This window comes from Erythrolamprus reginae, chromosome Z (genome assembly GCF_031021105.1).
Source record: "Erythrolamprus reginae isolate rEryReg1 chromosome Z, rEryReg1.hap1, whole genome shotgun sequence".
Lineage (NCBI taxonomy): Eukaryota > Metazoa > Chordata > Lepidosauria > Squamata > Dipsadidae > Erythrolamprus > Erythrolamprus reginae.
The window spans coordinates 4301455-4328354 of record NC_091963.1 but is presented as its reverse complement, the minus strand read 5'-3'; the positions used below and the strand labels follow the sequence as shown (position 1 = coordinate 4328354).

The following is a 26900-nucleotide window of genomic DNA, read 5'->3' as shown; positions in this document are numbered from 1 at the left end:
AAAATGAAATTTGAGTGTAGCGTTATATTGTAGTGTATGAGAAAAAGTGATGCATTTCCTGAATTTAGTACCAATAATGTTATCTATAAAATTAACTGGTATGTTTTTTCTTCCCTTTTTTTAAATTTTACCTGCCATTCTACCTTTTTTACTACTTCAACTGCAAATCTGATTTTTCCCTACAACAATAAACTTCTTGTGTATGTTGATGTTGAACAGAACTACGAAGCCTGCTCCTCACCTTGATAGGTAAGATCTTCCTATACTTCCCGTTAAGAGTTGCACATCAGTCTTAACTTCACAAAACTAGGACTGTATTCAACCTGAGCTTTTTGCCATCCTATTACAAATTTATGGCAAGTATTGTCCTAGGGGAGATGGGTGAGTGGGGGACGACAGCTAGAGAGAAAAACAACTTGAGAAAAACTTTCTATCCAAAAAAAAGTAGGTTGGTCTAGTGGTTAAGGCATCTTGTTAGAAGCCAAGAGGGCCAATCACCAGGAGGCGGAGAGTTCTTCTGCCGCCTTAGTCATCAAAGCTGCTTGGTGATTTTAGTCCAATCACCATGAGTTCCAGTTCTGCCTTAGGCATGAAAGCCAGCTGGATGATTTGGGACCAATCACCAAAAGTAAGTAGGTAGGCAGGTAGGTAGGTAAGTAAGTAAGTAATGAGAAAGGTGGAGGCACAAGATTCAAAAATACCTAAAACCTATCTTGGGGATGATGTGTTCTTTGTAAAATTAATAAAGGTGAGATCTAAATTAATAAAGTAATATTGATGTTTATTGGGTTCTTTGTTTGGGATTGATTAGGTTTATAAACTGCCTCACTATGAAGGCTCCACTTCAAAGTATGACATCCATGGCCCTGAGTTCAAATAAATATTCTTCGTTTAATTTAATTTCAGATCCTTTGTTTCGAAGTTGGCAGGATACAATTATTAAACCCACTGTTTCCATCAATTATCCACAGGATAGCAGATGTTGTTTTAAACATGTCCTGTCACTCCTGAGAGCCATTTGGGTGTGTTGAAAACAACAGAGTCTTCATTTTAAGTGCCACAAATAAGGAAAATCAACCTGAGGGAGTTAATTTCATCCACAGCAAAAAATAGGTTACCTTGAGGCTAAACATAGTTTCCTCTGTTGGACTTAATTTAAGTCTTTTAGACAATTAAAGGTAGCTAGTTTAGTTTATTAGTTTAGTTTATTAGATTTGTATGCCGCCCCTCTCCGAAGACTCCAGGCGGCTCACAACATAATAGTGATACAATAAATTACAAATCTAATAGTAAAAGTTAAATCAATTTAAAAACATTAATACATATTAAAAACCCTAACTATATAATCATACACTTTCAACCTAATCCATCATACAGTGAGGCCGAAAACATAATAAAAAGGGTGGAGAAGTTGGTAATTATCCCCACGCCTTGTGACAAAGGTGGGTCTTCAGCATTTTATGGAAGGCGAGGAGGGTGGGGGCTATTCGAATCTCTGGAGGGAGTTGATTCCAGAGGGCCGGGGCCACCACAGTTCTCAACTTACAGATGTGCATTTTGGTTACAACAGCTCTAAAAAAGCAACTTGTCACTATTATTCATACTTGTGGCCACTGCAGTATCCCCAGGGTCACATGCTCAAAATTCAGACACTTGACAAATGGCTCATATTTATTACAGTGGCAATGTCCCGAAGTCACGTGATCCCCTTTGGCTACATTCTGACAAGCAAATTAGTGGGGAAGCTCAGATTCACTTAACAACTGTGTTCCTTAACTTCTGTGGTTCACTTAACAACTATGATAGGACAGGTTATAAATTGGGTCAAAACTCACTTAACTACTCTCTGGCGTAGCAATGGAAATTTGGGGCTCAATTGTGATCTGAAATTTTGGATCTCTGAAACCGGCTTTGCTCAGCAGCAGAAATTATGGCCTTATTTGCTTAGTAACAGCAATTATGGCCTCCTTTACGGTTGTAAGTTGAGGAATATCAGATAGTTGGTTGCAGGAAATCCACTCAACATACCCAGTGAAGAATTTAGTGTGAACACAGCTGGCAAGTTCCCTTTTTTTTGTACAGACTAGTATACCTTTGGCATTTTCTGTTTTTGCAGCGTCCATGTCGTCTTTGGACTTGTTATTTCTGGTTTTGAAGTCATAGAACAAATCGAGACTCTGAAAACTGATTCTGCCAGTAGGCCATATGCCGATGTGCGTGTCATTGACTGTGGGGTGCTGGTTACCAAACCGGCCAAAGATGGTAAGCTTTTCTTTTTTGGTAGACATGCTTCATGGCAAAAAGGATCCTACGATACCTGCAAGATTGAATTTTAATTAGGGTTCTGGAAACCATTTTCAGAAACCCTTGGAGGGTTGTACATTGGGTAGCGTTTCCTCCTGGCTCTGGCCTGATTCTTCTGTGAGCCTTTATTGCAATGGTGGCACCGCATGCCAACAATGGCAGGTAAAACCATCCAGCCTGGACTGTTGCATTGCTGGCCTTTGCAGGAGTGCCAAAACCTGGAAGAGTAGCATTCCAGCGCGCATGTGTGCGCTGGCACTCAAACTTGCCGTTTCCAGCGCGCATGTGCACCCGACAAACAACTGGCTGTTGGGTGACGGCTTGCGCATGCGTGCCAGAATGCTACTCCTCCGGGTTTTGGCGTTCTTGCATGCACGAAGGCTAGTTGACTGGTGCACATGTGTGTATAGGAACGCAGAAGAGGAGCCAGCAAGTCTGTGCATCTTGCACAAGATGGCTCTGCGTGCGGCTTCTGACACACATTCCATAGGTTCGCCATCACAGTTTTATCGGATACTGGCTTCTGAATCAAGAAAACGTTGAGCAGAATATTTACTTGTAAAATAAAGGCCCACTTAGATCTATTTCAATACCTATTCTATGAAATTGATGACAGGAGAGAATATTTGTAGTGCAGAGCTGAACGGTGGGATCCTTTGTCCTTGCTGAGCTTGATGGTTTTCTTGCAGAGTTTTCGTGACGCAACTAGGGAACATCATCAGTCATCACCCTTTTAAGACTGATGGTGTTACCTAGTTGGTTCATGAAACATCAAAAATAGTCACGGTCAAAGGGCGCCAAGGAGTGCTCAGTCTTCCTCCTCCACAAACCACACTCTCTTCTACCACAGATTGTTTTACCTAGTTTGGTAATGAGATGTCTCCAAGGAAACAACCAAGATCAGGACTAAGGACTCCATAATCCCCCTCCTCCACCACAAAGCTCATTACTTCCTATTAACACTGATATTGCCCAATTGGAACATGGAACATCTGTAAGAAAACCACCAACTCAGAGAGCACCAAGGACCCCATAGTCCTCCTCCTCTCTGCAAACTCTCCTCCCTTCTAGTACTGATGATGCTCTCCAGTTAGGTCATGAAACATCTGCAAAAAAACCCCCAAACTCACTCAGAGAGCATCAGGGATTCCTCATTTCAACCCTGAGTTATAAATATTCTCCTTTATTGGTAACGTGTACTATATGTAATTGTGATCCCAAAATAATGACTGTAATAGTTAACTCTATTCCTGTTGATTGTCAATCCATGTGCTTTCTAGAGTTTATTAAAAGCATGTGACTTTATCCTTCCTAAGTGTTGGAGAAGAAGCGGAAAGCCTGTAGTCGTGTAAAAGCTTCCGATAGCTCCTCCAGCAGCACATCCACATCATCGGAGTCATCCTCCGACAGCGAATATGAAAATGAGCGAAGCAGGAAGAGGAAGAGGAAGAGGCGGAACAAAGCTAAACAATCTAAGAAACGAAGGCGGCAAGAGAGGAAGAAAGAGGAAACAAAAAACAAACACAGGTCAGTCTATGCAGATTCTCTATCATTTAGGTCAGAGGTCCCCAACCGCCGGTCCGCGGACCGGCACCGGGCCGTTGGGGTTTTTCAGCCGGTCCGCGGCGCCAGGGCCCCCTCGGCCTTTCCGCACCACCAGCGGCGCTCCCCCCGCCAGCCAGCCAAGCCCCGCGCCCGCCGGAACCGGCTCCTTGCTCTCCCCCCGCCGCCCGCCGCGTTTGCAGGAGGTGGGGAGGGTCGGGCAGCCCGCCAAGGCCAGAAGGGATGCTGCTGCACCCCCTTCCCTCTCTCCGCCGCTGCGCGTCCTTGACGCCGAGAGGGAATGGCGGCAAAGGTTTTTCTCAGCGGAGGCCACCACCACCACCCCACATAGGGCGCCGTGGCCGCCACCCCCTGCCCTGTTTTTTTTCCCCAGCCGCTGGAGAGCGGCATCTCTGCCTTGCGCGCGCCCCTTCCCGCCCGCGCTTCCTTGTAAAAGCTCCCCCCCCCCAAGTCTTATCCCCCCCCTCCGCCCCACGGCCGGGCAAGACCAGCCCTACGCGTTGACATCAGCCTGGCTGGCTCCACGCGAGGAGGCCAGCCTGTCCGCAAGCAGCCCGAGGAACTCAGAGGTCTGGAGGCGCCGGCGGAGCGGAGAGAAGCCCCCGCTAGGCTGCGCGCTCCGGTCTTTCCTCGGCCCTTCGGAAGGATCGCGCGCCTCTTCTTCCTCCTCGTTTCTTGGTCCCCATCCTCCTTTCTACTTTCTCCCCCTTCTCTTCCTAGCCCACTCGGAATATTCAAAATAAGAAAAACCTTTGCCGGCGAAGGTTTTTCTTATTTTGAATATTCCGAGTGGGCTAGCAGGGGGATAGGGAGCGCGCGCCCCCGACATTGAACATCACCTTCGCCGCCCCCGCCTCTCCTGCAACCCCCTTGCTGAGAGCCCGGGACGAAAGTGCTCTCGCAAAGGTGAGGCGGGCAGGGCGTGCGCGCGTCACCGCTGAGAAGAACGGAGAGAGAACGAGAGTGAGAGCAACAGACAGCAAGATAGAGAGAAAGTGAGAAAGAGAGAGTGAGAGAAAGGGGGGGGGAGAAAGAGATAGCAAGAGAGAGAGAACAAGAGAGAGAAAGAGCGTGAGAAAGAAAACAAGAGAGAAAGAGTGAGAGAGAGAGAGACAGAAAGCAAAAGAGACAGAAAGAAAACAAGAGAGAGAAAGTGAGAAGAAGAGAGAGAAAGAGGGGGAGAGAGAGAGAAAGAGAGAGGGGGGAGAGAAAGAGAGGGAGAGGGAGAAAGAGGGAAAGCGGGAGAGATAGCAAGAGAGGGAGAGAGAGAAAGAGAGAGGGAAAGGGGGAGAGAGGGGGGAGAGAAAGAGAGAGGGAGAGAGAGAGGAGAGAAAGGAAGAGGAGAGAGAGAAAGGAAGAGAAAGAAAGAAAGAGGGATAGAAAGAGAGAGTGAGAGATGCTCAGTGAGCCTTTCTTTGAAGTTGCCTTTCTTTCTCTTTCTTGCTTTCTTTCTTGCTCTTTTTCTTTCTCTTTTACCTTTCCTTCCTCTATTTCTTCTTTTCTTTCTCCTTCCTACCTTCTTCCCTCCCTCCCTCCCTCCCTTCAGTCCTTCCTCTCTTACTCTCCCCTTTCATAAGTTTCCTTGCTTCCTTCCTCTGTTCCTGTCCCTTCCCCCTTTCTTTCTTTCCTTCCTTCCCTCCCTCCATTTCTTGCTTTCCTTTTCCTTCCTCCCTTCTTTCCTCCCTCATTCCCTTCTTTCACTCCTTCCTCTCTTACTCTCCCCTTTCACACCTTTCTTTGCTTCCTTTTCACCCTTCTTCTGTTCCTCTCCCTTCCCTCTTTCCTTCCTTCCCACCCTCCGTCCATTCATTCACCCATTCCTCTCTTGATCGCCCCTTTTACGGCGCCACTGACAGCTAGCTCCCCCCCCCCACCGGGCCATGGAAAACTGGTCTAGCTTAAAGCCGGTCCCTGGTGCAAAAAAGGTTGGGGACCTCTGATTTAGGTGACAGTTGTCCCAAAGATGCTTTCTCAAAAGGCAGTTGGGCTTTGTTTTTCTTTGAAAACGTTTCGCTTCTCATCCACGAAGCTTCTTCAGTTCTGACAGATGGTGGAGGATGGGAGGAATTATATTCCTTGCAATCATCTGGTCAGCATTCTCTCCCAAGAACCGTTGAGGCCCCCAAGGTCACCTGAATAGTGCAAATGAGTGTGGATCCTTCTTGGAACTACTGAAAGGACTGGGTTGTAAACAGGAGATAAGGTGGTGTAGTATTCCCCACACCTCCCTCTGTTGAGAGAGGGCTGTTTTGACCCTTCAAACTAGCGGTCCACTCTGTTCAAAATGTGGGCTTCTCTGGCTTTCGAAAGAGTGGCTGTTTCCTTTCAAGTGCAGATGCAGAATCTGGCCTTGATGGGTTTATTCTCCTATGTTCTGCCACGTGTTTGTGAAATTTATTTATTTTTTGTTTCTCCAGTGTCCAGATCCGCACGTCTCGTTGCATTGTACTGCATATATCACGCTGCTCAGTTTATGTCTGAGTCTTTTATCTTTGGGGTGAACAAGCTTAATTGTATTTATTCTTGGGTGTAAAGTGTGTGTGTGTGTGTGTTTTAATAGATACATTAAAGTGTATACAGGCCATGTCTAGAAAAGTCTTGAATAATGACAGCAAAACTTAAGATCTTTTTAAAAAGTTTTTTAAAAAATAAGGCTTTTAGACCTCGACAGTCTCCAACTCTGCATCTATCATTTCAAAATGAAACACTTTGAATTCCTAGCGAGCATAGAGTTGTGATTCTAAAATTACATTTAAAGACAATGGATAGGTACAGGTAGTTCTCACCTCACAACTGTAACTGAACTGGGAATTAGTCATAGTAGTTGTTAAGTTGGTTCACCAAGTGACTGGAGCTGGGCTTATGGCCATCATTGTTGTTAAGCAAATAATGTGGTCGTTAAACAAATACTGCAGAAGTTAAACGACTCAATTTGAGTGCTTTCTGGTGGAAACCAGAAGTATAGGAAGTCCTTGACTAATGATCACAATTGAACCCTCCCGGATTTTGTTACTATGCGAAGCCGTTGTTAAGTGGGTTTTACTCCATTTTACACCTTTCTTGCCATTCCTGTTAAGTGATTCACTGCAATTAAGTACGGAACATGGTGGTGAAATGAATCTGGCTTCCCTATTGACTGTGTCACAAAAGGTGATCACTTGACCCTGAGACAGAGCAGCAGTCATAAATATGAACTAGTTGTCAAGCATCTGAATTTTGATGAAGTGACCGTAAGTGTGGAAAATGGTCATAAGTACCTTTTTCCAATGCCATAACTTTGAACTTCCACTAAATGAATGATTGTAAGTTGAGGACTACCTGTAAATATTAGAAATTCACAAAAAAATCCCCAAAGTTGTAGTCAGACAACTGGGACATTGCAAATGGTCGTAAAAGGAAACCAGTTGCCAGAAGCCTAAAATTTGATCATGTGACCATGGGGGAGGGGGGAGTGCAGCTGTTATAACTTTGGAATTCTGTTGTGAGTACCTTTGGTGGGGGGGAGGGGTCCATCCACATTAAGTGAGAAATTCCTGTGTGTTTCCATGGATGTTATTAGAATTCTTAAATTCTGTTCAGAGGAATCAGCATGGAATTAAAACGGACAACAAAGAGAGCAGAATTTAATTGTTGAAAAAGAAGTGAATTGGATGGATGTTTAACAACACAAAGCATGACTTGGTTATTTACATTTACAGTGATACCTTGTCTTACAACCTTAATTGGTTCCGGGACGAGGTTCTTAAGGTGAAAAGTTTGTAAGATGAAACATTGTTTCCCATAGGAATCAATGGAAAAGCGATTAATGCGTGCAAGCCCAAAATTCACCCCTTTTGCCAGCTGAAGCGCTCATTTTTGCGCTGCTGGGATTCCCCTAAGGCTCCCCTCTATGGGAAACACCATCTCCAGACTTCTGTATTTTTGCGATGCTGCAGGGGAATCCCAGCAGGGGAATCACAGAATTGCAAAAACGAGCGCTTCGCTGGCAATGGAAGTCCGGAGGTGGGGTTACCCAGCAAAGGAAGCATCAGTGAAATCGCAGCATCGCAAAAACACCAAAGTCCTCGAAACCCCACCTCCAGACCTCTGTAATTTTGCAATGCTGCGATTTCACTGAGGCTCCCCTCGCTGGGAAACCCCACCTCCGGACTTCCGTTGCCAGCGAAGCGCCCATTTTTGTGCTGCTGGTATTCCCCTGCTGGTATTCCCCTGCTGGTATTCCCCTGCAGCATTACAAAAACACGGAAGTCCGCGGGTGGGGTTTCCCATGGAGGGGACCCTCAGTGAAATCCCAGCAGCGCAAAAATGGGTGCCTTGCTGGCAATGGAAGTCCAGAGGCGGGGCATCCCAGCGGCAGCGGTGGGTTTGTAAAGTGAAAATAGTTTGTAAGAAGAGTCAAAAAAATCATAAACCCCGGGTTTGTATCTCGAAAAGTTTGTATCACGAGGCGTTTGTAAGACGAGGTATCACTGTATATCAAACCGGAGAAGGACAAAATAGTTCAATTTAGGCATCGAACTAGGAGATTATTCCCTGCTGATCATTTTGCTTGGCTTTTCAAACAGGTACGAAGTGGCCTCAGTGGCCGTAACTCGCTCTCTTTCCTCCAGCCATTCGGATCAAAGCGAAGCGAACGAAAAATCAGCAGACCAGAACGTGAAAAGGGGCAAACCTGTCATCCGCCCGGAAGAAATTCCTCCTGTGCCAGAAAACAGATTTCTGCTTAGAAGAGATGCGCCCGTTATAATTACAGAGCCAGATTTGTATGCTTTGCACTTATTTTTAATTCTTTATGTTTTGATTTAAAACTAAGTGATAGAATGAAATATACCTATTTATACAGGGTATACAGGGAGGGGAGAGGGATAGACAGGGCAAGTGTGTTATAAGTACTTTGGGAGGTTTACATTGTAACTTTGAAGTTTCACTAAGTGAACTGACATAACCCAAGGATTACCTATATTTCAGATATTAACCAAAAAGGTTATATTCAAAAAAATAAAGGGAACACTCAAAGAACAGATCCTAGATCTGAAGGAATGAAATATTCTCATCGGATACTTTGTTCTGTATAAAGTTGAATCTGCCGACAACATGTGAAATTGATTGTCAATCAGTGTTGCTTCCTAAGTGGACAGCTTGATTTCACAGAAGTTTGATTTACTTGGAGTTATATTGTGTTGTTTAAGTGTTCCCTTTAATTTTTTTGAGTAGTGTATATTTTAGGAGCTGAAATATTTTTTCTGGGAGGGAAGTGGTATCTATCTATGCCTCTTATCTTTAGAACAGATAGTTCTCAACTTGTGACCACAATTGAACACAAAATTTCTATTACTAAGCAAGACAGTTGTTAACTGAAATTTGCTCTATTTTATGACCAACCTTTGTTGTTAATTGAATCACCGCATCTGTTAAGTTAGTAACACAGTTGTTAAGTGAATTAAGCTTCCCCATTGACTCTACTTGTCAAAAGGTCCCAAAAGGGACCACATGACCCCGGGACATTGCAACTGTCATAAATATGCGACAGTTGCCAAGCATCCAAATTTTGACCAAATGACCATGGGGATGTTACAGTGGTCATAGATGTGAAAAACAGAAATAAGTCATTTTTTTCAATGCCTTTGTAACTTTGAACGGTCACTAAATGTATGGTTGTAAGTCAAGGACTACCTGTAATATACTGAAGTTGATAGACTGGGCTACCAACAAAGATAAGCAGTTGCATGACTGTTGACCATACTTGCTTATTTTAGGCCTTATTTTGATTACAAGAAAGTAGCTCATACCTCCCCAGCTCATTTTTCCTAATACTTATTTTCTTCTGAATATTTAAGGAATACTGACCCTGGACCGGTTTCGAGTGACCAGAAGCCTTCGGTGTCAAAATCTGGAAGAAAAATCAGAGGGAGAGGCATAATAGTACGTTGTTTTTTGAAAAAAAAATCAAAACTTCATCTTTAGAGTTTCATATTTAAAAGTCCTGAAAAGTTTTTCTGGCTTGTCTAAAGTCATGACTAACACATTTGGGCTGTGTAGCAGTGATGCCAGCTTCTTTTCATTTATTTATTTATTTGATTTTTTTTTTTAAGCCGTCCTTCTCCTTAGACTCAGGGCGTCTTACAACATGTGAGCAATAGCACTTTTTAACAGACCCAGCCTATTGTCCCCCACAATCCGGGTCCTCATTTTACCCACCTCGGAAGGATGGAGGGCTGAGTCAACCTTGAGCCGTTGATGAGATTTGAACCACTGACCTACAGATCTAGCAGTCAGCTTTAGTGGCCTGCAGTACTGCACTCTACCTGCTGTGCCACCTCATTTAGGGACTTATTGGAATTGTAAAAAGGTATTCTGACAGTATTCTGATACTTAAAGAAACGGTAAGTTAAAAAAAGTAAGAAGAAAAACAGGCAGCAGTGGAAGACTACATTTTTACAGGGTAGCCCTTGACTTTCAACAGTTAGTTTAGTGACCGTTTGTTCAAAGTTATAACGGCACTGGAAAAAAAATGACTTCACTGTTTTTCACACTTATGGCCATTGCAACATCCCTGTGGTCACCTGATTAAAATTTTGCTTCTTGGCAACTGATTCCTATTTATGACGGTTACACTGTCCCAAGGTCATGTGTTCACCTTTTTATGACCTTTGGTTAAGCAAAATCTGTGGGGAAGCCAGATTCATTTAACAACTGGTTGACTAACTTAAGAATTGTGGTGATTTAATTAACAAATGTGACAAGAAAGATTGTAAAAAGGAGTTAAGTTTACTTAACAAATGTTTCACTTAACAACAGAAATTATGGGCTCAATTGTGTTCGTAAGCCAAGGACTCCCTGTGTTGTTAATTATTGACTTATTGAAGCCCAAATTTAGACAATATTTTAGACAAAATGAAGAAAATGACTTCTTACACCTTGGAAATTCAATTTTCTGAAATTTATTTTCTGAGGGGCTTCATACCAAGTCCATCTTATGAGTCAAGAAAGATCCCTACTCTCGATTTATAGGTAATGCTTGAGTTATAGCTAGTTGTTTAGTGACCATTTGGAGTTATGTCAGACCTGAAAAATGAATTTAAGACCTGGATCGAATGTTGTGATGATCAGGTGCTGCTCCCTAATGATCACGTAACTGCTCTTCTGGCTCTCTTCAACAGGATGTTTGGAGCATCTGGACATTTGGTTGTGCTTTGGTTGTGCTTTAATACAGTTTTACCTGTTTTCAGCAAAACTGTGCCTTTGCAAAATGTTAACAAATGTGATATTCACCACCATCTCAAAAGTCATAAAATCAGGTCACTTGTATGACTGACCCATATCAGGACTTATGACCATAATAGACATTACAATCGCAACTGGAGGACTCTCTGTACATTTTGTATTCTGGAGCAGAATTCTCTTGCACAGCAGGTCCTTTCCTTTCCTTATCCTATATTTGCAAGGAAGCTTTAATTATTCCTGAATATATACAAGCCACAGAATAACAATAACAGAGTTGGAAGGGACTTTGGAGGTCTTTTACAGACACCCACAACTTCTTGAGGCAAACTGTTCCACTGTTTAATTATTCTCAATGTGAGGAAATTACTCCTTAGTTCTAGATTGGTTCTCTCCTTGGTCAGTTTCCATCCATTGTGCTTTGTTTTGCCTTTTGCTTTCGAGAATAGGTTGACCCACTCTTCTTCGTGACAGCACCTAAAATATTGGAAGACTTCTATCATGCCACCCCTAAACCTTCTTTTCGTTAAACTAGACATGCTCACAATTTATGCAACTCTCCGTGATCTGTTTTACCTCCAGATCTCTTAATCATCTTTGCTGCTCTTCTCTCTGCTCCCTTTTTAAAATTGCAGCAATCAAAACTGGATGCAGTATTCCAAGTATGGTCTTGCCAAGGCCTTATAAAATGGTATTAAGAATTCATGTCATCTTGATTCTGCCCTTCTGTTAATGCAGCCTAGGATTGCCTTGGTTGTTTGTTTCTTTGGCTGCTGCCGCGAACTGCTGGCTCCTGTTGAAGTGATGGCCCCCTAGACCTCCACAGTTAGTGCTGCAGAGTTAGGTTTCAACTTGATGAGATTTGTTATCCTATTCCATTTTTTTTCTCTCTAGAGATACCACACCCCGCCTCACTGCTCGTGCACAGAATCGGATAACAATGGAAGTAGTGAAACACCACCCCACTGGAAAGAGGAAATGCAGAGGTTGAGAGCTTACAGGGCCCCCAGTGGAGAAAAGTGGAGTAAAGGAGATAAGTAAGAATTTGCCGACACTTTTCCATTCCTGAAATGTCACATTTTGGGAGAACTCTGTGTTTCAGATGTGAGAGTTGGGATGGAAAACACGTTTTCAACTACTGGCTTGTACAAGACAAGAATCTGGGGACTAATTCAGATTTTAAAATGAGTTAAAGGTAAAGTGATGCCTGACTCTCAATGACTTAACGGAGGGAGCCAGTATATTCTGGAGATATTTTTTAGTTTGTGTGACCAGCACTGTTACCGTTTCAGCACGCTCCCTCCCTCAAAGAGCCTTCCTTCCCCCTCCCTTTCTCCTTACTCTGACTTTTTCGGATGCAGCCGAAGGAATCGGGGCACTTTAAGTTTCAACACTCTCCCTCCCTCACAGAGCCCTCCAGGGAAGCTTTCTTGAAATGTCCAGAATGCAAAAAATAACACAAAGTCCGTCTACTTTTTTCTTTTCTTTTTTTGCTTCTTGGGCTTCCGGAAAGCTTTCCTGAAGCGTTTGGAGGGCTAAACTATCTTTCCTAAGACCAAGAATTAGCTGGACAGTGCACGCATACGCTCTGCAGCAGAAACCTAGCAAAACCTCGCAAAGTCTGGCTTGCCCTCTGATATGGCTGCGCGTGCAACCTGTGGCACCCTTGCCATAGGTTCACCATCATGGCAATCAGTACAGTTACTGCCGTGGGATAGAAGCTGTTTTTCAGCATATTTGTCCTTGTTTTTTTAATCCTGTAACATCTGCCAGATGATAATAATTCAAAAAACAAACGGGGGCCTAGAATAGGATGGATCTTTAAGAATGTTTTGAATTTTCTTAAGGCAGCGCCAGCTAAAAAGCTCTTCCAAAGAGGGGAGAGGCCAAGTAGTGATCCTCTGGGCAATGGTTTTAACCCTCTGGAGCGCTATCCTATCTGCCACTGAGCAATTGGCAAACCATACACAGGTGCAGTAGGTTAAAATACTCTCTATGGTGCCACAGTAGAAGGTCCCCAGCAGTTTTTCACTCACTTGTTTCCTGAGAAGTTCAGGTAGTATAATCTCTGCTGGGCCTTTTGATCAGTGCTGCAAGGTGAGCACCCCATTGCTAATCTCAAACTTGCACATCAGGTGGCTAAAATATCTTTACCTCATTGTACATTTGCAAAACTTTTGATTAGTTAAGTTGGTTTCCTATTAAGTCCCTCCCCCCGGCCTTCCACAATGTGTTAAATATTATTTTAGTGTATTCTTTTTATTTTTCCAAAAGCTGATCACAGACCAAAACAAAGATACTTTGATTCTTCCCTCCCTTAGGCTGAGTGACCCAGGACAGTGGGATGAAAGAAGTCGGTCTCCTCGGTCTCGTTCTTGGTCCCGCAATGGCTTTTCAGAACCCAGTACTGCTCAAAATGTCAGCCACCGTAAAAAACACCGGAAGGAGAAAAAAGCGAAGCACAAGAAGGCCAAAAAGCAGAAGCACTTAAAGAAGCACAAGCAAACAAAAAGGAAACGGTCCCCTTCCACCGAGGTCGACTCCTCCCCTTCTTCTGCCAGGAGGACAAAACCATTGGGTGACCGGGAAAGAGCGTCGCGTTCTTCCTCCCTGACATCTAAAGAAGGTTCTTCTAGAAGAGACTGGTCCAAATCCGAGCGAGACAAGCAGAACTCGGCCTCTGTCTCCAGCAGAGATTCTCGCTCGTACTATAAGTCTCGGTCCCGATCTCGGTCCAGGTCTAGGTCTTATTCACAAAGTTCTCAATCGAGAAACACTCGCGTGTCCTCACGTTCAAGAAGCAGGTCGAGATCCAGTTCTGCCCCAAAGCCAGTGAAAACGGTCCCCAACTCGCCCAAAAATGCGACGGCTCATTTGAACGAGTGTAAACTGGTCTCCGTCGAACCGGCACGAACAGCGTTACCCCAAAATGACAAACTCACTATTCAGCCTGTGGTTGCCGAAAGCCTCCCAGTTATCCCACTGAGCGATAGTCCTCCTCCTTCCAGATGGAAACCAGGGCAAAAACCGTGGAAACCCTCTTACGAGCGTCTCCAGGAAATGAAAGCCAAGACCACTCACCTACCACCCGCTCAGGCGAATTACAGCTTAATCGGCATCCAAAACCCCGGATCCTCCTCTTCCTATCCTAAGCAGCAAAAGAGCTCAGAGAGTGACCGGAGCCGTTACTCCAAACTGCAGAGCAACAGAAGCTCAGGCAGCTGGTGGAAATGTAGAAGCAGGACTTCACGAAGCCGGTCCTCCTCCAAGTCTTCCTCCAGATCAAAAAGCCCATCCAGTTTGAGATCCCGATACACCGTGAGGTCCCGTTCAGGGAATCGGTTCCCCAGCGACCAGTCGTGCTACAGTGGATCCTCCTCTTACTTTTCCCTCAGCGAGGATGACCGACAGAAAAGCCGGACAAAGTTGGGGTCCCAGGAGAGAAGTTCCAATCTGTCTAAAACAAGGCAGAGCAGTTCAGAAAGCACGCTCCCCTACGCGAAAGACGCGAGCTCGAAGCCCAGAAGTGCAAGCATAACCTCCCTCGATTCCTTGACTGGGAGTGAAAAATCTTCTCCACCCGAGGCGGTTGAAGAAAAAGGACAATTGAAGCCTGAAAAAGTGACCCGGAAGCAAAATAAAAGAAATTCGGGTCTCAATCAGCATGAAGAAAAATCTTGGTCTGGGCAAGACAGCAACTGTTCCAAACAAAAAGTTCTGAAAGACAAATCTGATACTCTTAGAAGTGGCCAGAAAGCCAAAACGAAAAAATACGTGAGCGATGTGTGCTGTTCTGGGCCAAGTTTTGAAAGGGAAGTAACCCAAAATGACAAAGAAAACTCGAGACTCTTGCCCTCCAAAGAGGAAGGCGAAGCCTCATCAGACTCTGACCTGGACCCCTACCCGCCTGCCAAACGCAAGTGCAGGTCTGACCCTGCCCCAGGCACATCAAAAGGGAGCAAACCCCCCTCCTCTTCAGAGACAGAGACCTCCGATTCTGATGCAGACTCCAGGGACAAATCCTGGAAGCAGAAGCGAAGTTCCAAAAAGTCCTTGCAAAAGGCCCATGCCAAAAAGGCGAAAGAAAAATCCAAAAGTAAGAAGGAGAAGAAAAGCAAGGTTGAAAAACGAAAAGAGACATTCCATTGGCAGCCTCCCTTAGAATTTGGAGAAGAGGAAGAAGAGGACGAGGTGGTGGAAGTCAGAGCGTCGGTAATAAAAGAAGCGCAAGAGAAACATGCCAAAAGGGAAGCCAAAGACAAAAATAAAGATCCAGATTCCAAAAGCGACAAAACAGTCAAAGAGCATGTGAAGGAGGATCAGATGTCCCGCAAAGAGCCCGTCCTCTCAAAGAGAGGAGCAGTCCAGGCCGCGTCCACTAGCCAACTCAATAAACGCAGTGAGGAAAAAGCTGTTTCATCCACTCATGTTCCAAATCCAACTAAAAATACCTTTGTTTCCAAAAGTCCCACTGCAGCTCAGGAGGATAACAGAAACAATGAGGTTATTATCGTCATAGATGATATGGATATTTGTACCCCGGATCATGATTCGCCTATAAACGTGGACCTGGAACAGTCTCCGGTGAGCCTAAAATTAAATTTCCAAGAAGTTAAAGCCGGCACAAGTTCCCAGTCATCCATTAGCACCGTAACCCAGAATGTAAGGCAAACTGTCGATGCTAAAGGACTGACTAGCCTCCAGGAAGGCAGGCAGGAACGAGGCAGGGAAAAATTGAAAGCTGCCGCCAGCGTTGACACTGTTTCTGAAAACGCATCCAGCAGTCTTGGGGACAACAAGTGGAAACCATTACAGGGCGCTGGGAATCTGCAGCTTGCAGGGGCCGCCAGCAATTCCTTTGAAATGAAAAACATGGCTTCTGGCTCCTCCGATCCTAAACCGCCAGGTTTAAGGATCGAGATTAAAAGTAAAAACAAGATTAGGCCAGGCTCTCTGTTTGATGAAGTCAGAAAGACGGCGCGCCTGAACCGGAGGCCACGGAACCACGACAGCTCGAGTGAAGAAGATTCTCCGGCACGAGAGGACAGCCAGTCCAGAAGCCGAAGTCGATCGCGCAGCAAATCAGATGTGAAATCCAGACACCGGACAAGATCGCCGTCTTACAGTCACTCGCGAAGTCAGTCGAGGAGTTCCAAGTACTCGTATAGGTAAATTCATTCAGTCATTCATTCAGTCATGTGATTCCTGCCTTGATTATTTTTATAAATAACTCAAGACAGCGAACATATCTAGCACAGCTCCCTCCTTCAATTTTCTCAACGGCAACATCCCTGTTGCAGTGTGTTTGCCTGAGAGAATGTGGCAGGCCTAAGACCACTTATTAGGACTAGAACTCACCATCTCCTGGTGATTGGCCCAAAGTGACCCACGTGGCTTTCATGCCTAAGACAAGACTCAAATTCACTGTCTCTTGATGATTGGCCCACAGTCACCTAGCCAGCTTTTATGTCTTAAAGTGGGACTAGCACATCTCTTGGAAATTGGCCCAGAGTTATCCATCTGGCTTTCATGGCTAAAGCGAGACTACAATTCACCATTTCCCAGTGACTGGCCCAAAGTCTTCCAGCCAGCCAGTACTGGAACGACACTCTCTTTGTGCTTGGCTTTAATGTCACCTAGTAGTCTTTCATGGCTAAGGCAGGACTCGAATTCACAGCCTATTATAATTATTTTTAAAGGGGGTGTCTTTTTTTCAGTTATGTTTCCCCCCCCCCACAACCTGTTTCTTTTAAATACACAGATCCCGGAGTTACTCAAGAAGCCTGAGCAGAGGATGGCATAGTGATTGCTGCTCAAGAAGTCGAAGCAGCTCTTACAACAGTTGCAGAAGTTATAGGTAAGTTGCCTTTCAAAGAAAGGGGATTGGAGAAATATATAAGAGCCATGTTGGCACAAGTGGTTGGGTTGCTGTATTGCAGGCAAACTCTGCCTACAGTCAGGAGTTCAATCCTGACCCGCTTAAGGTTGATTCATCCTTCCATTTTTCTCAAGTCAGTAAAATGAGGCCCCAGATTGTTTGGAGGCAAGATGCTGACATTTGTAAACTGCTTAGAGAGGGATCTAAAGTACTATAAAGCAGTATATATGTCAAGGTGATAATTTAAGAGCTGACCCTTTAGGGCAGTGGTCCCCAAACTACGGCCCGCGGGCCGGATGCGGCCCGCTGAGGCAATTTACCCGGCCCGCAGCAGCGTACGAAATTTTACCATCTATATACAGTTCCCGAATCTCCCCTCCACTCTGTTGCTGAGCGTCTGGCGGCGGCAAGGAAGAGGAGGAAAGCCAGGGGGCGGGGAGGAAAGCACCCTATGGCAGAGCAGCAACAGTCTCTCCCTAAAGGCGAGAAAGAAATTGGCCAATTACTTTCCTCCCCGCCCCCTGGCTTTCCGCCTCCTCCTCCTCCTCCAGACGCTCAGCTGCAGACCGTCTTGGTCCCTCCAGTGCCGCTTTTTTGCTTTTTTTTTTTTTTGCACCGTTGAGGTTTGCGCGCGTTTGGGCACTTTTGGCATTGGGGGGGGGGGGGGGGTCTGCTGCCAAGAGGGAGAGAGAGAGAAAGAGGGAGAGATAGAAAGGGAGTGAGTGAGAGAGAGAGAAATAACGCAAGAGAGAGAGGGAGAGAGAGAGCGGGAGAGTGCTGCTTTTTTGCTTCTTCGCTACCCACGGGGAGCCTGGAAGCCCTGCAACAGCGTCTGGAGGGGGCAGTAACCAAGCCATTAGGACCCCATGCGCACTAACTTGTTAACGGCTATGCCGTCCCGGATCGCGGGGAGGGGAGCTTTTCCCCGGCCAGGCGACAGCAAGGCCCTCCCGATGGTTGCCCGCAGCCCAGGCCCCGCGCTTGGAGCCGGGGGTGACGGGCCTAGCCTCCGCTTACTTGGCCCCGGCACGGCCGAAGCGCAGGGCAGAGTAGGCGGCGGCGGCTGCTTCAGGCCCGCCCCCGAGCTGAGCTTCCTTTGGCTTCCTTCGAGGCAAAACTGCAAAGCTCACTTGCCGCCTCGAAGGAAGCCAAAGGAAGCTCAGCTCAACGAGGACAACAATTCAGCGCCGAGAAAGACCGGCTCTTGGTCCCTTGAACCCGCTGCCGCCGCCTCCGTTCGGGCGAAGGGATCTCCGCAGGGGGGGGAGGTGGCGGCGGCAGCTTCAAGGGACCAACAGCCGGTCCTCGTTGAGCTGAGCTTCCTTTGGCTTCCTTCGAGGCGGCAAGTGAGCTTTGCAGTTTTGCTTCGAAGGAAGCCAAAGGAAGCTCAGCTCGGGGGCGGGCCTGAAGCAGCCGCCGCCTACTCCGCCCCGCGCTTCGGTCGCACTGGGCAGCTCTGGTGGGTGCGGGGCAGCAGGGCAAGTCGCGAAGGTGATGCAGCCAAATGTGAGTCGAGCGGGAGGGCACTGAGCAGTAGCCGTGGGGCAGCGGTGGGGCGGTTGGCTGCAAGGCACCGGTGGCGGTGGCCACGGCGGCAGCTCAATGTGTTGCAGGACGCCGTACATTGCTGGCGCTGCGCTGGGCATGGGGCTGGCTGCGACCCGACGTCGGTGCCACTGTCTTGGAGCTTCTGCTTGCAGCCGACTGCCCGGCGGCGTGTTGCATGGAAGAAAAAAAAAGAAGAGAGGAAGGAAGAGGGAAGAAGAGAGAGAGAGAGAGAGAAAGCAAGAGAGAGAGGGAGAGAAAACAGAAGTGAGAGGGGGAGGGAATGTGAGAGAGAAAAAGAGAAAAATGAGAAAATGATGGAGGGAAAGAACGAGGGAGAGGGAAACAAAACAAATGAGAAAGAAGGAAAAAAGGGAGAGGGAAGAGAGAAGTGGAAAGGAGGGAGGGAGGGAAAGAAGGAGAAATTGAGGGAAAAGGAAGGAAGGAAAGGAAGAAGAAATGGAGGGAACAAGGAAGGAAGAATGAAATGAATGGAGGGGCGGAGGAAGGAAGGACTTTTGGGGGGGGGGGTTAAAATTTTTCTCTCAACATACATTCAAACAATACAATGTACCATCTAATTTTCCCTGAATAAAATGCAATATTTTGTCAGTAACTAATATCAATCATCAAAAAAGTTGCAAAAGGTTTTTTTTCTAATGTTGTCATCCAGGTACATACTTTTCTTTTAATTAAATTCCCTCCTTAATGTTCCTTCAAAAAGTACAACACCAATTATATTTCTAACTTATTAACCATTATGCCAAAGTGCTTCCTTCTTTCTTTATACATTTTTCTATAAACCTTTTTATACATTTTTCTATAAACCAAGAGAACCTTGTATAGCCAATCAGATGTTAACAAAAGAAAATTAAAAACAAAGCATAAACATATATAAATTTCAGACTTGTTCCCCCTCTCTAAATAGTACATTCCCATTTTGTTTTTTACGTTAAAATAAGGTATGTGCAGTGTGCATAGGGATTTGTTCATAGTTTTTTTTTATAGTCCGGCCCTCCAACAGTCCGAGGGACAGTGAACTGGCCCCCTGTGTAAAAAGTTTGGGGACCCCTGCTTTAGGGGTAGTGATTTTTGAGTCTCAAAATGGGTGAACAGTGCGCTCATAATGTACATTTCTCCAATTCTTTGTTATTTCTTTGGGTCAGACAAACATGCACAGAAATACACAGCAAACTGGGTATCTCATCTGTGCTGTTTGCTGGGAGGCAAATTGTAGGGAGGCAGAGGTAGAATTTCTTTTCCTTGTTTTCTTCCCACAAAACTAAGGTGCATCTTATACTCCCAAAAATACGGTATATTTAAATGCTTAGGAAAGTTGTCCATGCAAATAATTTTATGCCAATCTTTTCCCCCTCCCTCCTGGTTTTAATAGTCACACTTATAGTCGAAGCCTATCCAGAAGCAATTCTTACACTCGGAGTCGGTCAAGGTATGTAATACCCATGAGGTCATTTTCATAAACATCTTTGTAAAACAATCTGTAAACCGGGTACTCTGACCCACTGTATTATTAATAATAATAATAATAATAATAATAATAATAATAATAATAATAATTGTTATTATTATTATTAATAATAATTAATTAATTAATTAGATTTGTATGCCGCCCCTCTCCAGAGACTCGGAGCGGCTCACAACAACAAAATACAGTACAAATCCAATGATTAAAAAACAGTTTAAAACCCATTAATATAAAAAACAATCATACAAGCCAAACAAACCATACATAAAATGGAACGGCCCGGGGGAATCAATTTCCCCATGCCTGACGGCAGAGGTGGGTTTTAAGGAGTTTGCAAAAGGCGAGGAGGGTGGGGGCAGTCCTGATTTCCAGGGGGAGTTGATTCCAGAGGGTATGGGCCGCCACAGAGAAGGCTCTTCCCCTGGGGCCTGCCAGACATTGTTTTGTCAATGGGACCCGGAGAAGGCCAACTCTGTGGGACATAATCGGTCGATGGGATTCGTGCAGCAGAAGGCTTTCCCGGAGATATTCTGGTCCAATGCCATGAAGGGATTTATAAGTCATAACCAACACTTTGAATTGTGACCGGAAACTGATCGGCAACCAATGCAGACTCGGAGTGTTGGTGTGACATGGGCATATTTGGGAAAGCCCATGATTGCTCTTGCAGCTGCATTTTGCACGATCAGAAGTTTCCGAACACTTTTCAAAGGTAGCCCCATGTAGAGAGCATTACAGTAATCGAACCTCGAGATGATGAGGGCATGAGTGTCTGTGAGCAGTGACTCCCGGTCCAGGTAGGGCCGCAACTGGTGCAACTGATGCCCAAGTTGCAGACCCTCTCTGAGGCGGTCAGTAATCCTCCCCCAGGGTAATGGACAGACAGATGGAATTGTCCTTGGGAGGCAGAACCCACAGCCACTCGGTCTTATCAGGGTTGAGTTTGAGTCTGTTGACACCCATCCAGACCCCAACAGCCTCCAGACACCGGCACATCACTTCCACTGCTTCGTTGATTGGACATGGGGTGGAGATGTACAGCTGGGTAGCATCGGCGTACTGATGATACCTCACCCCATGCCCCTGGATGATCTCACCCAGCGGTTTCATGTAGATATTAAATAGCAGGGGGGAGAGGACCGACCCCTGAGGCACCCCACAAAGGAGAGACCTAGAGGTCAACCTATTACCCCCCACTAACACCGACTGCGACCGACCGGAGAGGTAGGAGGAGGACCACTGAAGGACAGTGCCTTCCATTGCCAACCCCTCCAGCCGGCGCAGAAGGATATCATGGTCAATGGTATCGAAAGCCGCTGAGAGGTCAAGAAGCACCAAGACAGGATAAACCCCTGTTCCGGGTCTGCCAGAGATCATCCATCAGCGCGACCAAAGCAGTTTCTGTGCTGTAGCCGGGCCTGAAACCCGGCTGTTGAGGGCCTAGATAATAATTACAGATAGTCTTTGACTTAACAACTATAACTGAGTCCAAAATTTCTTGTTGCTAAGCAAGTCGATTGTGAAATGAGTTTCGGCCCATTTTACCACATTCCTTTCCACTGCAGTTGTTAAGTGAATCACTGCAATTGTTAAGTAAGGAACATGATTCTTAAGTCAATCCATCTTTCCCATTGACTTTTCTCGTCAGAAATTTGCAAACAGGGATCACATTGATCTCTGGGAGAGTGCCACTGTACTATATCCATGCCAATTGCAAAGTGTCTGAATTTTGATCTTGTGACCATGAGGATGCTGCAACGGTCATAAGTCACTTTTTTTCCAGTGCCGTTGTCAATTCAAATGGTGACATTAAGCAAATGGTTGTAAGTCGAGGACTATCTGTATCAAGGGGGTCCGTCCCCCCCAAGCAAGTATGGAGGAAAAATAAAATTCTGTTTTAACAGATAAGGAGGAAACGTATATTTATGCAAAGTCTAACATGCTTCCGAATCACATTTGAAGCTTACATAAGCCCTCTTTTTACATTTCTTCCCAGTTTTAACATCCTAGGAATAATATGCAAATATCTAGGAGTAATGCATGGATTCAAGTGTACAAATAGTCCTGGACTTACAACAGTTCACTTAGTGACCATTCAAAATTAAAAATAACTTACGTATGGTTGTCTCACTTATGACCACAGTAGCATCCCAATGGTGATGTGATCAAATTACAAACACTTGGCAGCCGATTCATATTTATGACAGTTGCGATCCCCTTTTGCAGCTTTCTGATAATCAAGATCAATTAGGGAGCCAGGTTCACTTAACCATGATACTAACTTAACAACTGCAGTGGTTCACTTAACAACTGTGGCAAGAAAGATCATAAAATGGGGCAAAGTTCTTGCTTAACAACATAAATTTTATGTTCAATTGTTGTCATAAGTTGAGGACTACCTGTATTTCTAGTTGTAAACACAATTGTGGTTATCAACAATAGATAGAACACGAGGTACAAAGCTGTTGTAATTTTCTATGTGTCTTTCCTTCATTCCAAGAATATTAATCAGAACAAAAGATTGGTAACGTAAAGGTAAAACTCGAAAAATTAGAATATTGTGCAAAAGTTCATTTATTTCAGTAACGCAACTTAAAAGGTGAAACGTAATACAGTGGTACCTCGGTTCTCGACCACCATTCGTTCCAGAAGTGTGGCCGAGAACCGATTTGGTCGAGTACCGAATTAATTTATCCCATAGGAAATAATGGAAATGGGTTTACTAATTGGTTTCTAGCCCCTATTTCCTTTATTTCCTATGTGATAAAGATCGGAGGTCTAAGCACTCCAAGCTGTAGGAAGGGTGGGGGCAGCTGCAATACCGGCAGTTTCGGGGGGGGGGGGAGGGGGGCGGCTCCTTTCCTCAGTGGTTCATCTTCTTTCCTTTAAGCAGCTACACTAACTTTCTCCTTCCAGACGGCGGCAGCGGCTTTCCTTCGAGCAGCAGCAGCGCCGGGAACGTCACATGAGAAAGGGAAGCCGCTGACGTTCCCGGCGCTGCTGCTGCTTGAAGGAAAGCCGCTGCCGCCGTCGGGAAGGAGAAACTTGGTGTAGCTGCTTAAAGGGAAGACGAACCACTGAGGAAAGGACCCCCCCCCCCCCCCGAAACTGCCGGTATTGCAGCCGCCCACACCCTTCCTACAGCTTGGAGCGCTTAGACTAGAGACTGGGAGGCTGTTTAGTCGGCGGCTAGGATGGGCGTGTCGGATTCCGACTCCCATTCCGTCTCACCCCGTCCCCTCAGATCTTGTAGCATTTCGGATAATAAACAAAATTTTCTGTGGCTGTTCGGTATCTGAATTTTTGTTCAGATACCGAAGCAAATTTTTGCCGAAAATTTTGTTCGGTATCCGAAATGTACGAGAACCAAAGCGTTCGAGTACCGAGGTACCACTGTATATGAAAGATATTCATAACATGCAAGGCAAGATAGTTCAAGCCGTGATTTGTCATAATTCAGTTCATGAAAACACCAAATCCACCATCTCAGTAAATTAGAACTATTAGTAACACAGACTGTGGAAACTTTACGCTGGACTTCAAGCATCTTGCAGTGTGTGTCTCTCCATTCTTCCTCTCTACTCTAGATCCTTCGTTTCCAAATGAGATGCAAAAGTTTCCACAGTCTGTGTTGATTTGGGGAGCTACAGTATGTCAGCGGCTGGTGTTGGTCCACTGTGCTTCATTAAGCCCAGGGTCAGCTTTTACCAGATTTTGGACCACTTCAGGCTTCCTTCTGCAGCCGAGGTTTGTGGGGATGCTGACTTCAATTTTCCATTAGGACTTGGCACCTGTCCACACTGTCAAAAGTAACAAAAACCTGGTTCAATGACTGTGATTGATTAGCCAGCAAAATCACTTGACCTGAACCCCATCTATGGGGCATTGCCAAGAGAAAGATGAGAGACATGAGACCGAACAATGCAGACGGCCGCTATTGAAGCATCCTGGCCTTCCATAACACCTCAGCAGTGCCACAGACTGATAGCTTTAATGCCACCCTGCATTGAGGCAGTAATTGCTGCAAAAGGAGCCCAAACAAAGTATTGAGTACATATGCATGCTTATACCTTTCAGAGGTCCGATATTGTTCTATGTACAATCCTTGTTTTATTGATTGCATGTAATATTCTAATTTTCTGAGATGGTGGATTTGAGATGTTCATGATCTGTACCCCGTAATCATCACAATTATGACAAATCACAGCTTGAACTATCTTGCCTTGCATGTTATGAATATCTTTCATATATTCACCTTTTAAGTTGCATTACTGAAATAAATGAACTTTTGCACGGTATTCTAATTTTTCAAGTTTCACCTTTAAAAGCAGTTGTTACTGTCACACAATTCTTGTTTTTAATTGCAAACAATGGAAGCCATTCTAAATCAAATAATCTGTTGCTTCTGGTTCCTTCGCAAAAAGCAGATCCTACACTTATGACAGTTACTATAGCAGGAGTCGCAGCCGTAGCAGAAGTAAAAGAAGCGACAGTTACCACCGGTCTCGTAGCTACGACCGACGTTCCAGGTAAATTTTTCCTATTAGCTTGACTGTCGTTGGAATGGCTGGTAAACATTGCAAGCAAACTCTTATATAGTGGTACCTCTACTTAAGAACTTAATTCGTTCCATGACCAGGTTCTTAAGTAGGAAAGTTTGTAAGAAGAAGCAATTTTTCCCATAGGAATCGATGTAAAAGCAAATAATGCGTGCAAACCCATTAGGAAAGAAATAAAAGCTCGGAATTTGGGTGGGAGGAGGAGGAGGAAGAAGAGGAGGAGGACAGTCGCTGACCAGAGCGAAGGGAGCGTTTCTTTTCTCGGGGCGCTGGCAGAGGTTTATTCCCTCTCCAAGCGACCAGAGAAAGGAAAACGCTCCGTTCGCTCTGGATTGCCAAAGCCTCCCTAAGCGCCACCGAAAGGCTCCTCTGGTAGCCCATAAAAGCTCGAGATGGCCAGGATTAAAGGGGGAATGGCAGGAAACTGGCCGGGCCTTCGTGCCGCTCTCAAATCTCCTGGGAAATTTTTGCGGGCTTGGCTTCTTAAGTAGAAATTGGTTCTTAAGTAGAGGCAAAAAAATCTTGAACACCCGGTTCTTATCCACAAAAGTTCCTAAGTAGAGGCGTTCTTAAGTAGAGGTACCACTGTATTTTATTTTCAGGTCTGTTATGTATTTGCCAGCATTTTGCTAGCGGGGGGAGTTTAGAGAGCTTCTAGACCTGTGATGGTGAACTTTTTTAGCTCGTGTGGTAAACGGGTGTGTGGGCATGCTGGCATGCGTGCACCTGCACACACCTCTTTCCTCCCACTCCCAGGCATGCGCACAGACCTTTCTGAAGCCTGGTAGGCAATGGTGGGTTCATACTGGTGTGGTCTGGAGAGCAGTATCATATGAACCCCCTGATTTGGGGCAATTTTCTCCCCCCCCCTCCCCCCCGCGTCTCAGTGTCAGAAGAACAGCTGGGGGCTTCCACACAAAGACGCTGGGGGAACAAAATCACCAAAAATCAGGGGGTTCATACTGATATGACTTAGGGCTCTAACCCCCTACCTCTGCTGTTAGGTTAAAATAATGCCTAAATGGAAAAACCAGAAATGCATTTTTCCAAACTTCCGGTTTGTCCATTGGGGAATTTTTATTTTGCCTCCGGAGCTTCAAGGAAGCTTTTCGGAAACGCCCAGAGAAGGAAGCTGCCTTTACAAAGGCCAAAAATCAACTGGCCAGCCGGTGCGTGGGTGTTGGATCTGAAACATAGAAAAGTCTCGCGTGCCCTCCCATATGACTCCACATGCCACAGGTTCGCCATCAGAGTTCTAGATCAAGACAAGCTATCTTTTGCAATTGACCGATGGGGATTTTATCAATGCCAGTGTCCTTCAAGGGATGCTCCGGTCATCTATTATGCTAGGTCACACAGGCATCCACAAGTTTAGAATTGAATTGGCAGTTTTGCACCACTTCTCAAGTTCTTTTCAAGGACATACAACAGGTTGTTGTTTGATGGTGTCAAAGGATGCCAGCTGTTCCAGCTATCCTATTTTGAAATTGACTGATGGGGATTGTGACAATGCCAATGGGGTTGAAGGGGTGCTCCAGTTGTTTTGGAGTTGCATCCAAGGAGCCTATCACTATTGAGACTGTCTTTGATTCCTTTGCCACAGTCATCCTACTTCTATTTGTATTTTGTTATCTTCTCTAGTTCTTTCTCTTCTCTTCTGCTGTCTCCAGGCATTGTCACATCTGCTATTCAGACTTTTTTGTCTTTCGTAATCAACTCTTGTTAAGTCTGTGGTGTTAATGTGGCAATTGCTTGCCTGTCTGAATTTGAAAATCCCCTAACACTTTAGCTTCTTTGTTTTCTGTCACTTCGTATATTATGGTCACACATACAATCAGCCAGATGTTCAGATTGGATTTGGTATTTTTGTCTACCTCTGGAGTCTTTCCTTCAGGACCCAGAATAGACAGATGTGACTGTTTGATGGGTTTAAGGGTCTCTTCACAGAATGTCAGCTGTTCCAAGTCAAGCTGCCTTCTGCAATTGACTGGTGGGGGTTTTGTCAATGCCGATGGGGTTCAAGTATTTACCAAGTGAAACATTCCTTAAGTGAATTTTGCCCCATTTTGCAGCCTTTTTTGCCACAGTTGTTAAGTGTATCATTGAAAGTTGTTCAGTTAGTAACACAGTTGTTGAGTGAATCTGGTTTTCCCCATTGACTTTGCTTGTCAGAAGGTTGCAAAAGGGGATCATGTGACTCCAGGGCACTGCAAATGTCATGAATGCGAGTCAATTGCCAAGTGTCTGAATTTTGAACATGTGACCAAGGGGAATGCTGCAATGGTTGTAGGTGTGAAAAGTGGTCCTAAGTCATTTTTTCCAGTGCTGTTGTAACTTTGATCAG

At 45.2% G+C, this 26900-nt stretch overlaps 1 protein-coding gene across 4 annotated transcripts in view; it reads left to right on the top strand.

The window, feature by feature from the left end:
- The window catches only part of NKTR (natural killer cell triggering receptor), a 51082-nt gene that overhangs the window by 22645 nt on the left and 1537 nt on the right, over positions 1–26900 (top strand). For 3 of the 4 annotated variants that reach the window (XM_070728759.1, XM_070728757.1, XM_070728760.1), the window contains 10 exons: positions 220–249; positions 2117–2262; positions 3621–3831; positions 8433–8630; positions 9705–9789; positions 11983–12125; positions 13410–16256; positions 16850–16945; positions 19905–19961; positions 24422–24526. In XM_070728759.1, coding sequence (XP_070584860.1) covers positions 220–249; positions 2117–2262; positions 3621–3831; positions 8433–8630; positions 9705–9789; positions 11983–12125; positions 13410–16256; positions 16850–16945; positions 19905–19961; positions 24422–24526 — 3918 coding nt within the window. The remainder of the gene's footprint in view (positions 1–219; positions 250–2116; positions 2263–3620; positions 3832–8432; positions 8631–9704; positions 9790–11982; positions 12126–13409; positions 16257–16849; positions 16946–19904; positions 19962–24421; positions 24527–26900) is intronic. The other variant, XM_070728758.1, reaches the window with a different exon arrangement.